The sequence below is a fragment of the Balaenoptera acutorostrata genome, chromosome 1 (genome assembly GCF_949987535.1).
Source record: "Balaenoptera acutorostrata chromosome 1, mBalAcu1.1, whole genome shotgun sequence".
NCBI classification, from domain to species: Eukaryota; Metazoa; Chordata; class Mammalia; order Artiodactyla; family Balaenopteridae; genus Balaenoptera; species Balaenoptera acutorostrata.
Window position 1 is genome coordinate 46,026,138 of NC_080064.1, and position 14,935 is coordinate 46,041,072.

Here is a 14,935-nt window from a genome sequence, read left to right on the forward strand (position 1 = left end):
TCTGTGTGGCAGAGGCAAGAGTGGGCATGGTGCTGGGGTGGGGCCTCATGCACAAGATGGTGACCCTGGGGCTGGGACCTTCAGGCTGAGGAGTGGGGTCATTTACCTTTGGGAGCTCATGCAAGGGAGTGGTGATCAGACCTATGTCTTGGGAAGCACACATCCATTCCATTCCTTTCCAAAGATGTTTCTGTGCCCTTCCCCGAGTTAGAAATAAAGACCTGTGGCCACTGGAAAACAGTGAGTTCACAACTGGGGTGCTAATTCCCATCTCTTGCTAACTACACATGGAGTGTTTACCTGCTTCCCCACTAAGCCACACTCCAGCCCTGAACAGCCAGCCCTCTTTAATGCTGGCGAGGGTTTCCGAGACCCAGTCCCAGCCATGTGGGTTTCTGGCCAACATCCGGATAGCACACTCTCTCCTCCCAGACGTCTACTGGTTGCAGTAGAGACCGGCTCTGTGGGTAAGTGGGAGAGGCAGAGACACACCCAGGATCCAGAACCATGCCAATCCTGCACAACACAGGGAGGACACGCCTACCTTGCCAAGAGAACCAAATCTCCCCCCCACCCAACAAAAGACTGCCTTTCGCTCTGAAAGTGGACAGGGCTGCAAAGACGCATCCCGCTCCTGCCCGCCAGCCTCCACGCCACCTCTCGCCAACACTCAGGCTCCACTGTTAATCACGGCAGCACAGTGAAGGCGAGGTGCATGTTAAAAAGGCACTGCCTCGTCCGCCCAGAGAATTCTTGCTCTACTTTTAGCTCTCCGGGCACATGCGTGCACACAGCCTTCCTGCCCTACCCCCTTATGCCCAGACAGGCGATCCAAAAGGTACAGATTCGTCATACCAACTAGGGCAGGGAGACCAAGGCTGTGGAAGCTATAAATCCAGATGCCAGAATTCAACCCCAACTGTCCACTGGGCAGAAGAGGGCTGAGAAGGAAAGAGGAAAGTTGGCCAAGGTTCCCCCTTTAGTTTTGTGGCTTCCAGGATGACTGGGTGGTTTCTCGTGCCTCTTCTCCCCTGAGAAGCTTGGGGAATGGCCCAAGATCTCGTCTTCCTTCCTCGGCTAAGGAGAAGCAACAGGATGGGGTGAGGGAAAGAACCAGGACACCAGGGAGAGACTGGCTGAGGAAGCCTGCCCACTGTCACCCAGGCAGTGGGCTATGAAACCTGGAGAACCTCAGTGGCAACACGAGGGGCAGCCATGTGGAAGAGCTCCAGATTCATGGGCCAGGGGCACGTCTGCAATCCCCTCCCGAACTCCCTAACCTCGCCTGTAAAACAGGCCACCCCACCTCCCCACAGAGAGCCACAGATACCGAGCGTCCAGTACTTAGTCCCGTGCTGGGGACCAGCCCTCACCACAGGGCAGCTGCCGATACACAGAGCTGTGCTCAGATCCTCCCCGCCCCAAGGAATCCTTCAGGAAGCCCCTCTTTCCCTGACTAAACCTTCCTATTACCCCACTCCCAGGGAGCTGCCCCCTTGCCCACTAACATGTAACCCGTCCGAATCTGAGCTAGTCTCAGGCTGGACTCATGGCCCTCACCAACCCCACCTGATGTGGGGTGCTCTTCAGCTAACTCCACAAAAGCCATCTGGCCCTCGAAGTGCTCCATTACTTCTTCTGCCCCCAAAGCCCTTGATGCCCCCAGAGGACAGGGCCTGGGTTTCTTCTGTTTACCACTGCACCTCCCATGTCTACTCCTTCTAACGTTACATTTTTCTGATGGGCAGACTGAGGCCCAGAAAGATAAAGGCACTGCCCCAGAATAGACTGCAAGTCTCCAAACTCTTAGTCCCTTTCCATAACTCCAGAATAAGTCTCTCGGGGTCAGATATTATAATTAATCTTGGGAAGAGGCACTTAATCAGATTCACATTTTGGGTGTATATTTTTTTACCTTGAAGCAAGGATGGGACAAGACTTTGTCAAAGTCTTCTTGAATAAAAATGACCCGAGACTGAAGAGGCTTCAAGAAGGGGAGGGGAGAATTCTGCAATCTGCAGAAGAGGCCCTGCAGACGTGCTGGGCGGGGCAGGGCTGGGTCTGAGAGCAAAAGCTCTGGCCCTTGTCCCAGGGACCAAGAGTTGGTTCAACAACGGGGTGAGGGTAGTAGGGGCTAGATCACAAAGAGGTCTGGATGCCTTAAAAAGAGCCTGGACTTTATTCTTTTAACGAAGGGACACCACTGACAAGAAGAAGACCACCTGACGGAGGGGATGAGCCACTCCACTGACCTGCAGTGAGCCCAGGCTGGAGTCTGCCACGTGGACCAGGAACAGCTGGAGCCAGGGACTGCCTTGCCTCCCAGCCCTGAGAGCCCAGCAGGGCCAGGCGGAGAGCTGTCCCTCCTGGATGTGCGCGGAAGGAACGGATGCCCAGAAACCAGCCCCTGGGAAGAAGCCCTTGTGCAGACACCTGATCTGCCTTTCATTCTGAACACATTCCCAAACTCAGAGCTGGTGAAGCAGGTAGAGCTGTTCCTGTTTCACAGGTGGGGAAACTGAAACTCCAGTGATGCCCAGGTGAGTCACTAGTGACAGAACTCAGGAGTACAGTCAGCCCTCCATATCCATGGAGGCAGAACCCAACGATAGGGAGGCAGACTGCACTTGGCCATTTGCTATAAGGGACTCGAGCATCCACAGACTTTGGTATCGGTGAGGGGTACTGGAACCAATCTCCCCGTGGATACCGAGGGACAAGAGTAGAAGCAAAGACCCAGCCCCCTGGTGGGAGAGCTGACAGTAACTCACAATAGCAAGCTCACCCTGATGAGCTTGGCAGCAACAGAGTCAGAGGCTTTTGGACATACAACCTGTTTCTCTGCTTCCACCTCCCCTGTCAGCTCCTGTCGGTGGACAAGGGACAAAGAGTCAAGGTGGCAGGGCCCAAGGGTACAGCCACGTGGGCAGGGTTAAGTAAGGTGACACATCAGAGGGCCAAATAAGACCCGGTGCTTAGCAGGTGCCAAAAGCGTCAGTCTAACCGAAGGGTTAAGCACTAAAAAGCCAATCAATCTCGAGAATAACCCGAACCTCTCCCACACTTCACTGCCACCAAGGCTGTACTGAGCCCGAGATTCCTTATGGAAAAAGGAGAAAACTCACGGCGACCCTTGCTCTTGGTTGAGCTGAAGACCTACCTCCATCCTGGCCTCTAGCTCACAGAAAAGAACAGCCCAGGACACCCCTGCTTGTGTCCACAACACAGGACCCAGAATGTTTACCCGCGCCAGGCAGGGCTTCACAGGCATCATTTCGTGGTGTCCTCATATCTGCCCCAAGAGGTAGGGGTTATCTTCACCCCAAACTGTCAGGTGAAGCAGCTGAGGTTCAGAGAGCTTAATGGACTTTCCCAAGGCAACCAATGTGCCAACCCAGGCTGCATGACCCCAGGGCTGTCAGGAAGCACGTTTAGAGAGGGTGAGGGAGGGATGGGACACACAGGGGGCAGATGAGCTAACAGGCAAGTGGGAGCTCCAGGGGCCCAGCCGCTGGGCTTCTGACCATTGGTCAACACTGGGTCACGTTTCCACGGCAGCAATAAACCATCACTGAACACGAGTATACGTGCATGTGTATAGGCCATCCTCACCAGCGCTCTGAAAAGGAAGCACTGCAATGTGCTGAATGACTGCTTCCCAGCACAGCCGAGGAGATCAGTGCCTAGAGAGCTCGGATAACCCGCCCAGAACACGTCACCAGGAGTGGCAGTGGGCTGTCTTGCTCCAAAGCCCCTGCTCACAGCCACTGAGCATTGACAACCCTCTTTGGCCAGGCCTCTCCTGCAGCTGGGTGCCCTCTGCTCCCCTCCACTGCAGACACAGCTGAAGTGGTGTCCCCAGGGTCAGGGAGCCCCTTGGAGAGCCCAGCACGGAACTGACACTTCATGAAAGCCATGGCCCCACCCATGCTCTTAAAAAGTCTAATCCCACCCTTTTGGTCTTGGCAAGAGATGGGGCTTCCTGGAACCTAGGGGTGGGCCCAGGCCAGGGGCTTCACTGATTCCAAGGCCTTCATTTAACAGAAGGAGCTTGTCAGGGAAAGGTCAGCTGGGGAGTTAATCTAGGCAGAAACAGGACATGAACCCAAAATCCATACTATGGGTCTCCTGCTATGCCCCCAGCTTTTAGAAGAGCACCTCAGCAAGATGAGAGAAAGCCCTCTGACCACCCGGTCTGGGCCCAAGGCCCTGGGCCCAGCCCAGACTCCTCAAAGGGCACTTTCCTTTCAGGGCAGCACAATCTTATTCAGGGGGTCTATCTCAATCCACGTAATGCCAAGGTGTGTTAATTCCAGGATTCCGCTGGAATTCCCTTCCTCAAACCTCTTCTGCTACAGGGCTGAGAAATTTGATCTTTTTTTTTTAAAAGGAAAAAACATCTCAGCATGATTTGTAGAGAAGGGAGCAGGAGCCGAGGAGGGTCTACCCCACCCCCTGCCCCCCACCCATGAGAGGTGGGGAAATCTTCTGGGGGAACGGAGGCACCCATGGTAGAGCAGCTCTCCAGCACAGGGGGAGAAATTCAATTCTAAGAGAAACCCAGGTCCAAAGGGGAGAAGGATAAACCAGCCCAAGCTCTTAACAAACCAGAGGTGAAGGCGCTGCTGACACCAATCCTCCGGCATCAGATCCATAAAAGTCAGAGATTCGGGAGTCGGTTTAGAGCTCAAGAGAAGAGGCCCAGAGCGGGGGTCATGGCCCCTGGGGTCTCCCGGGGTGGGAAGAGCAGCAGCTGAGCACAGCCCCCGGGCCTCCCACGTCTGAGGGTCCCTCCGGAGCCGCTCCCCGGCCTCTCCCTGGAGAGGGATTGGAGCCAGGACGGGTCTGGGGCAGCAGGGGCGGGCGGCAGGGGCGGGCGGCAGGGGCAGGCGGCAGGGCCGGCTGCAGCCCACGCGTTCCCGGGTGTGGGGCTGGCTCCACGACAGGGGGCGGTCGAGGCCTGAGGAGCCGCCGGGTGCTTTGTTACTGAGCAAACCTCCCAGGCACTGACTGCTGATGCATAGCTAACAGGGTGGCAGACACTGATTTATGTTCAACTTTCCATTTCATCAGCGAAAGTGGAGTTCACATTTTGGGGAGGGGGAGGCGGCCTGCGTGTGCAGACACAAACATGCCCACACGTGCACTCAGGCACAAGCACCGGTCACGGTGGCAACTTTTTTTTACCCTTTTTAGGAAGGAGGGCGAGGGGGCGAGGCAGCCTGGCACGTCAGGACTAACCTTTTGTCCACGGTTGCTAGGAGCCCTGGCTGGTCATCTGCCGCTGGGCAGACGTTAGGCACCAGGCTGGTTGCCGGGCGGGGCGGGAGCACAGACTGACCTTTGTGGAAGTAGTGTTGGCAAGAAAGAAAGTCTTTTTTTCCCCCTCTCCTGCCCTGGCCTTTCCGCACAGGCCGGGTGAACGTGGGGCGAGGTCTGCGTGTGGGTCCACAGCAGGGAAGGGAGGAACAGCCCAGTGCACAACGCTTCAGAGTGGCAGGGGTTCATAAAGGCCTCTTGGGCACCCCTCACTAGAGTGATGAGCAAACTAAGGTCCAGAGAGGGGAGGGTGGCCCCCCAAGGACACACAGCAGTTTAGCAGCAGCGGGGCTGGACTCAAAGCAGGCGTCCAACTCCCAGGGCAGGGGTCTTCAGGCTTAAAGGCTGCCCCTGGCTTCATCTCAGTAACGGGAGGGGCGTGGGGGGGGGTTCCGCTGCTGCTGGCAGCAAGTCAGCTTGGAAGAGGCGGGGGCTCGGGGTGGGAACAACAAGCGCTCCCACCTCCAGCCGTGGCCCAGGGCCCAGCATTTGCAGCGCCCCGCCTCCACTCTAATCCTTCTCAGCAGGGGTGACCCTGCCTTCTGTCAGTCTGGAGGCAGACAGCAGGGCGAGGGGCGGGGACGAGGGGGTGCTTCTGTCCCCCGGAGGACCCGGCGTGCTCACCCCGGACACAGCTCCTCTGTCCTCTCCCACAGACCGGTGCACCTATCAGACCCCCTCCGCCCACAGGGAAGCAGACAGGGCAAGGGGCTGGGGTCGGAGAGCCGGCCCAGAAAGGGGAGGAATCTGCTCCCCAGCAGACAGGGAGTTCATCAAGAAGCCCCAAACCCCACCACCCCGCCCAGGCCTGTCTTCCCTGAGCAGCACTCTGGCCACCTTGAGCCGCGCTCTCCTCATCCAGACCATGGGAATGCTAGCAGCTCTCAGGCCTACCTAACAGGCAAATGAGATCACAGAGGGGGCACCTTCACTGATCCGGAGGACGTTCCACCAGCAACTATGAGAGGGCTTCGGCCAGTTCCACTTTAGGACCTGGGAGCACGGCTGGGGAGGCCAGGAAGGGCTAGCCTGGGAGGCCACGAGACCACATACGGGGTCTCGTCCCCTGCAGAGGGAAGGCTCCAACAGGGTAGGAGGTACCGGAGACTCGGCAAGAGGCTGACTCTCAGCCCCACACCTGCCTCCTGCTCTGGCCTCACCCCGCGCCTCAGTCCAAAGCAGGCCTCCTCCTGACCCTGCTCCCCGCGCCCCCCACCCCAGCTAAAACATCCAGCGCAGGGGTCACCCGTCGGGGGCAGGGGGCACCAGCCACCGCGCTCAGTCATCACTCCAGCTCAGGCCTGGCCACCTCCCATGGGGACCACAGCCTGGGCTTCACACCTCCACGCTGGCCAGCCTGCCATGAGCCCAGCCCCTCCAGGCCACTGGTGCTCTTCCTGGGACCATATCACTCCCTTTCTTAGGGACCTTCCACGGCTCCCCACTGTCTTTAAGTTCAAGTCCTTCGTGTGTCTGTCCGGACCTCCTGCCATTCCAAACTTGCCCTTTCACATCCATGCCCAGGCACAATGGCCCCTCCGTGTAATCACCCCTGCCTCCTTCACCAGACAGTCTGTGTGAGCCACTGAGGGCAGGTTCCCTGGCTGCCTCCTTAGTCTGCAGTGCTCAGCACGGCTGGGTGGTTGGGAGGTCGCTGAGCCCTTAGAGACCATGTCTGGCCGATGAGTTAACAACAAGCCAGGGCCAGGCCTCACATGGTTCTAGCCTCAGATTCACCAGCTGTCCAGTGGGGATCTGGGCCCTCACCCCTCAAGTCCTCCCTAGTAGCAGGCTTTCAAAGCCACAAAAACAAGGTCATTTAATTCTTCCCAAGTCTCCCCTAGTCCCAGACTTGCCCTCATCAGCACAGAGTAGTCCTTCCTGTTGCAGCAGCTTTCTGGCAGGAAGAATGTCAGCTCACTCTGCTGCTGCCTGCTTCCCGCTGGACAGGAAGGCAGGAAACGGCCCAGCTCTTGCGAACTGCCCGAGCTGCTGCTGCCGGCATGTTCTCATTTGCTGGGCTTTGATCTTCCCTGGAAACACATCACCCCACCCCAAGGCTCACAGTCCTCAAGGCTCTCTGCTGGGCATCTAGTCTCTGTTTGGTTACCACCAGTGTCAAGGAGCTCACTACTTCATCATTAAATTAGCAGGTGGTAGAAATGTCTTCCCTACAAAGACTTCAAGTGGTCTCCCTCTCTTTTTCTCAGAAGGATCTGCGATCTACGGGCTGACCTCACAGAGGCAGGGCTGAATATCTTATACATGGCAGAACTTCAGATACTTCAAGTCAGTCATCAGAGCCCTCCTCAGGCTGCTTCTCTCCCAGAGAAATCCCAGCTACTCCAGTGGGAGATAAGCAGAGAAGTGTATCCTATAATCTCAATAGCAAAGGACCAAGGTCATGTGTACCTCTCTCCCTCTTATTTCTGGATCATTTCTCTGCTTCCTGGGCTATACACATCATTTGTTTCTTCTTCTCTCTCCCCCCTGTAACTGACGGGGAGGGGTTCTCTGGGGCAGACCTCTACCTCCTTCAAAGGTGGGTGGGCTGGGCCAGCAGAAATGAGGACTCACTGGAACGGGGGACATGTCAAGCCCTACATGTCCCCCACCGTGGCGGAAAGTATCTGGGCATGTTCAGAGCAGGACGGGCTGAGCTTGGCAAAGGGAGCTGGGTCCCCCAGGGCTGTCTTTTCCAGAGAAGGCACAGTCTGTAGACCTATGACTTCTGCTGGCATTTGAATGGAAACATTGGCTACTTTTTTAAAAAAATTATTTATTTATTTATTTTTTTTTGGCTGTGTTGGGTCTTCGTTTCTGTGCGAGGACTTTCTCTAGTTGTGGCAAGCGGCGGCCACTCTTCATCGCGGTGCGCGGGCCTCTCACTATCGCGGCCTCTCTTGTTGCGGAGCACAGGCTACAGATGCGCAGGCTCAGTAGTTGTGGCTCACGGGCCTAGTTGCTCCGTGGCATGTGGGATCTTCCCAGACCAGGGCTCGAACCTGTGTCCCCTGCATTGGTAGGCAGATTCTCAACCACTGCGCCACCAGGGAAGCCGTGGCTACTTTTAAGAGAAGATGGCTAGAGTTTCTCCTTCTCCTTCCATTATTTTTCCCCTTTTCTCTTGTTCTCTATTCTCTCTTCTTCTCCTAGACAATCAGACATGTATCTACATTAGGACCCTGACTGCTGTGGAAGAACACGAGGATCAGGAACCAGGAAGCTGGGTTTAGGCTCTGATTCCAGCCCTCGGTTGATAACTTTGGGCAGGTCATTCACCTTTCTGAGTCTCACTTTCCCAATCAGCCATGCCTCCTCTGCAGAAACGCTGTGATCAGAATGAAAGCAGGCTGCATGTCTAAAAACACTTCATAACTGAAAACAATTATTGGAATTTAAAACAAAACAAGAACAAAAACAGCCTGTACCCAATGCTCCCTTCTCCGTGACCCCCTGCCCTCCTGCAGTTCTCCAGCTCTGGACCTAGAAATCCTCATTGGACGGCGCCTCCCTTCAAACCACCTTAAGGCCAAGGAGCTGGGGACCCACCCAGACCAGTAGGCCTGGCCAAAGCCAAGCTAAGTTTGCCAGATGTGCAGCCCAACTGACTTCAGCTGCGTGAAAAAAAAATGCCACTGCTTGATTATGTAAAATCCATCTGGATCCAAAGCAGAAAATCCAAGTGGGAAGGGCCCTCAGAGACCATATGGTCCACCCTGCTCTGTCTACTGCTGAAGAAACTGGGGCCCAGAGATGGGGAGCAACTTGCCCAAGGTCACTCAGCAAGTACATGGACAAGCAGGGGGCTAGAACATGTGTCCTCAGGCTCCAGAACTCCAAGTCCTTCCCCACTCTCCACACCACCACCCCTGGACCCGCCTAGCCTGGTCAGAATGCTGGACCTAGAGCTTGGGGGCCGGTTGGGCTCCACTCCTAGTAACACGAGCAACACAAACTCAGTTCAAACATTTCCTGGGTCCCCAGTGCACACCAGGTGCTGGGGATGCCAAGATTGAGGCGGTCTTTTTGTAAGGAACACAAAGAATTAGAATGTCCTTGCTACGGTCTCCCATGACCCATAGAACCCCACAATATTCCCCAACAGAGAGGTGTGGTTAGGTCAGGTCCCAAACCATCACCCCCTCAGCCCTCAGCTTGCTTCCAAACACATCTCATGCCACAGGACCACGGGCACTGTCCACCTCGGAAACCCCAACACCGAATAAGGAAGAGCAAACAGATGGGACCTAATGTGAAGATGGCCAAACCTTCTGACCCCAAGTGGAGCCTCGCAGCCTGACAGTCAGAGGCCTGAGGCAGGAAGTCCTCTGTGTTGCTTTCTAAGGGGCCAGGAGTGGGGGTGAAAAGCTGGTCCCTCACACCCACCTTGGAGTCCTCAACTAAATTTAGCACCAACTAGGGTTGGAGTCCTGACCAGAAAACCAGGTTGGCCACCCTGGGGCAGGGTTTGGCCAAAGCTGGATCAGCCAACCCAGGCTGGCTCCTTGGTGCAAAGTCCCTCCTGCAGCAGAGCTGCCTGCCAGGCCGTGACCAAGTAGGGGAAGAAGTGCAATTGTTGGCAGGAGATAAAACCATGATACCATCTCTATTTCCCTTCTAATATCAGAGTGGCCGCCTGCAAGGTGCGCGAGGGTCAGGGCCAGCAATCAATAGCTAATACTCCTGTTGGGAGCCGGCCTGCTCCGGAAATGGGCAGCCACTACCTCCTTCCAGAGAGATATCCTTTCCCCGCAACAGTGACCCAGCCCGAGCAGTTCAGCACCCTGACCAGGAAGGACCTCATCCACCTTCATCTGACTGATGGAGAAATGATGCCCCTTGGGGTGGGAATAGGGGTAGGGGTCTAGCCAAAGTCACCCAGGAAGCAGAGAGGCTGGGACACAGCCCCCTGCTCAATGATCCAGCAAGCTCTTGATGGTTCACCCTAACTGGGGATCAGAGAAGACCTCAAGTCAAGAGGGTGGGTCCAGGAACTTCCCTGGCAGACCAGTGGTTAAGAATCCGCCTTCTAATGCAGGGGATGCAGGTTTGATCCCAGGTCGGGGAACTAAGAACCCACATGCTGCGCGGCAACTAAGCCCGCGCGCCACAACTACTGAGCCTGTGCGCCACAACTAGAGAGTCTGTGCGTGCCACAACCACTGAGCCCACATGCTGTGGAGCCGACGCGCCACAACTAGAGAAGCCCACACCCCACAGCGATGAGCCCGCACGCCGCAACAGAAGATCCTGCATGCTGCAATGAAGATCCCACGTGCTGCAACTGAGACCCGACACAGCCAAATAAATAAATATTTTTTTTAAAAAAAAGGGGGCGGATCCGAGAGTTACCTCTGTTTGATGGTAGCTGGTAGTGGCTTAATAAGGACAGGAATCAGTCTGGGCTTTCTGACCACACACCCCTGAATGTCACATGGGAGGGCCTAAGAAGTATGTCTGGAATTAGGCCTTAACCATGGACAATTGTACCAAAGCAGGAAGTTGGGAGCTGCCCACATATCAGGCAGACCTCTCCTTGCCCCAGACTCAGGCCAAAGAAGACGACGACGGCCTATTTAAAAAAAATACAGCTGGCTGTTGTCCACCTCTCCTGCCACAGTGGCCTGCACTGGGCACCCAGATGCCAGCAAGCAGCCTCAAGAGGGATGCACACAGGTGGAGCCTGGTACCTGGGTGAGCTCTGCCCACTAGGCAGGAAAGCCACATCCGCACTGTGTGAAGGGCAGCCATGGCATCACTGGTGAGGATATGTGAGCCTGGGAAAGAAGTCCCAACCAGAGAGAACACCACGGGAAAGACCACCAGCTGGGTGCAGAACACCCGTCTGCAGTGGCCAGGAAGGCGGCTGCCCCTTGGCATGGATGACCCTCTCAGGCAGTAGCCCCTTGGGTTTCTCCTCTGGGGAAAAGGGAGAAGCCTGTCAGGCTCCTGTCTCTCTTGGGTTCATGGGTTTCCAAGGCTTTGAACGTCTCACTCTCTCTTCGAAGTCTGGTCCCTCTACCCAATGTCTGTGCCCTTACCCCAAGCCTCACCTGAGGCAATGCCTGGTCTGGTCCAACCTGAAGCCTATACACCCATTTCCATCCCTGGGACAAGGTCCCAGTGTGGACCGTATGCTAGGAATGCATATAGACACATGCATGGCCATCCAGTGCCTTGAGTTTCCATCCCTAAATCCCTCTCACTCCTCTCACCGCCATCTTGGTAGGCGACCTGCTGTTTCTGTTGGAGAACACCCATATTTCACTGATTCCCTTTCTTGGCTGGTAAGCAGCATGTCCTAACCCTCCTCTCCTGGGAGTTAACATCAACCATAATGTGAGACCTTGCAAAGCAGAAGTGTCTTCCAGGTCACCTCCTATCCTGGGAGGAAGTCATGTTAACATTCCCTAGAGGTGCCTGTCCCATTTTCGCTAAGATACCTCCAGTGCCAGGGAGCCCCTGCCTCCTGTGGCCCACGGCTCACGGCGAGATGCACACGGCGTGAAATTCTGGCTGTCACCAAGCCAAAGGCTCCTCAGACTTTGCCTCACTGGTTCCAGTTTTGAATTCATGAGCTACACAGAGAAATCTCTGCCTTCTCTTCTAGACAACAACTCTTTCCATACTCTTATCTGGAAGAGCTAACCTTTCAAAAGGTGTGGGGAACTCAGGCAGATTCTCAAACCCGGCCGCAGACAGGTTGAAAAGAATGTCACACTCAAGAGCTTCATCATAAAAGTTCCTTCTGGCCCCAGATGCCGATTTCTCTCTGACGGCCTTTCCCAGTCTCAGTCTGGTTTAAATCCAACGAGTTCCCGGAGGGGACAGCAGAGATGGAGGAGGAGGCAGGGTGAGGGTGAGGCAGGTGCACCCACCCCAGCAAATCAGAAAGCCATCTCCCCAGACCCCGCACCCAGACAGCCCAACAAGGTGTCTTTCAGAGAAGACCAGGCTCTCAACCCACATGAGAGCTGCTCCTGCCTTGGCGGGCAGAGCATGGGCACAGATGCTTGTGGGACGCCGTCTGTGATCACACTCGGAAAAAATCAAGTGGTTAACCAGAGGGAAAGGATTCCCAGACCTGCCAGGATGGTGGGTTTTTTGTTTTTTTTTAGATTACGCCTAAGGTTTGTAGTTTTTGGACAGGCAAAGTAAACAGTGACAACGACAGCAGCAACAAAACAGAAACAAAGAACAGTTTACTTGTTTAAAAAAGAAAAAAAAGCCTTTTGTTAAAAGACAGCTCTACACGGACTTGGAAGCAGCCCGCCGCAGCCCCGACCAGGGGCGGGCTGTGTCGTGAGTGCGAAGCTGGTGTGAAGAAAACAAACTCCGGCAGAAGTGACACAGCACATGCAGGAGGGTGTCTGCTCTCCATCTTTCTTTTCTCCCCTCCTCGGTTTTTGGAAGGGGTGGAGAGAGGGATGGGATGGGAAGGGTCTGAACCAGCATAAAGCAACTGTATTTAGACCATGGCAAACTGAGCTACCACTTACTTCTCTCTCTCTCCCTCCCTCCCGCCTGCCCGGGGCCTGGCCTGGAGTGAAAGGAGCAAAGGATGGAGGGCCCAGCACGTACCTGAAAGAAACCTGGCGGGATGGGGCCTCCCGGCATCCCATCGTTGGGGGGAATGTTGCCAAGCACGGGGCTCGGGGCGGCGGCTGCGCTCTGTGGGGAAGAGAAGGTGGAAAGTGAGAGGCCGCACCCACATCGAGAGATGGGGAGTTCCCACCCCCACCCCACCCCCATCCACCCACATCCTCCACAGACCGCCCCCCCCCGCCAAACACCACCTTCCCAGGTGTGTCACTCAGTGGGCGAGGGATGAACTCTCTGAGCCTCGATTTCCTCATCTCTAAAATGGGAGGACAATGTCCACCACGTGCACACACGCTGCCGAGCAGCAGTAGCTGTTATTGACCAAGGATGCCCTGGCTTCCCCCTCGGCTGCTTTACGAAGCTCCTTCAGGGCAGGCGAGGTGCTTCATAAATGCCTGTGCCCTCTCCAAGAGGCTGGCATGTTGTACAGAGGAGAAGATCAATAAATACGCACGACTTAGTGAATAAACAGACAGCCCAGCTGGGAAACGTCCCCAGAGAGGGTGGGGGCAGACAGGCATGTTTCTGGCACCGTCTGGGTCCTGGGTGCCGTAGATGGGGTAGGCTGCACGATGGGGAGACTGTCGTTACTTTTCCTTTTAAATGCTGCTATTCTGGCATTTACCTGGTACATCTGCCTCAACAAATGCCTCCCGGGGTGAACAGACGTTGCTCTTCCCAGCCTGGCCTCCTTCCAGACAATCTGTGTCCCACCTGTTCACGTGGCCGGCATGTCTGTGCCTGGCCCTGTGCTCACATGGGAGGGTGAGGCTGATCAGGAAGCCCCAGGCCTGACTGGCCCACCTGGGCCCTGCTCCTCCCCACCGACTCTACACCTCCCAGGGGCTCCTCCTGCAGGAAACCCACCTCCAACCTCGAATGTTCCCACACCCCACCAGGACTGAGCCTCTGAATCACCAATCATCTCCCAGGGGTCTGACTGGTTCTCTGGGACGAGAGCGAGCCCCTTGGGGTCAGGAAACGAAACGAATGCAGCCTGCCATCAACACCTTGAAGGAGTCACTTCTCTTGTCCCTTCCTCAGCCAGAAAACAGGACCCAGAACGCCTAACTTCCAACTTGGGTGGAAGGGAATAAGGGAATGTGTGAATCCCCCAAACACACTGCATGCAGCAAGAAAACAGACAGCCCCGGGAATCAATACATTGGGGTTCAAGCACTGTTGCCTGTACTAGCAAGGGACGACGATGGCAAGCCACTCAGCCCTTCTGCACTCGTTTCCTGTCACTGTGGTCCTGCCTCCTCATAAGGGTTGGGGAGGATTAAGCAATGGGATGGGCTGTGTTTTGTAAACCAGGAAAGCTGGTAATGTGGAAGCAAAGAGGATTCAGCAGGCCCACAGTGGCTGTTTTAACAGACCCCAGGTAAAAAACAGGGTGGGATGGGGCTGGCTACTCCGGCCCAACCTTTCAAAATGATCCTGCGTACAGAAGAGCAACACTCCCTGTAAAGAGATTCTGCCAACTATCCTGTAATGTGTTACGAACACCCCAGAACACCAGGATCAGGTCTTCCCCTTCCCACCTCCTCAGCTTGGAGGAGAAGCCACACCTACCCAGGCCGAGCCCCTGCCCCAGGACTATCCAGGATGAGGGTCGCCTGGGGGAATGTGCCAGGTTATCCATTAGCTGCATTGTTTGTTTGTGGTTGGTGGTTCTGTGAAAATGCAACTTTTCATGATTTACAGCCAACGATTACTCCTCAGCAGCAGAAGCAGAAAAGTTTTTTTTTTTAAATAGGGGGAGGTAAACATCCTCCTATATTTTCTTCAAGTTTTTTCAGAGATCGGTTTTACATTTAACTCTTTAATCCTTCAGGAACTTATTTTGGTAAAGAATACGGATTTTACCCCTCAGTCAGTTGGCTCAGTACAATTTTTCCCAATCATTTGAAATCAGAGACAAAAATTCCTACACAGGCATGGGTCTGTTTCTGAGCTTTTAAAATTCTGTCCATTCTAATGAACAGAGTTTTACAATGTATTTTATTAT

At 55.1% G+C, this 14,935-nt stretch overlaps 1 protein-coding gene across 7 annotated transcripts in view; it reads right to left on the reverse strand.

The window, feature by feature from the left end:
• The window catches only part of SSBP3 (single stranded DNA binding protein 3), a 164,967-nt gene that overhangs the window by 37,420 nt on the left and 112,612 nt on the right, over positions 1–14,935 (reverse strand). For all 7 annotated transcript variants that reach the window (XM_057540889.1, XM_057540902.1, XM_057540892.1 and 4 more), the window contains one exon: positions 12,904–12,993. In XM_057540889.1, coding sequence (XP_057396872.1) covers positions 12,904–12,993 — 90 coding nt within the window. The remainder of the gene's footprint in view (positions 1–12,903; positions 12,994–14,935) is intronic.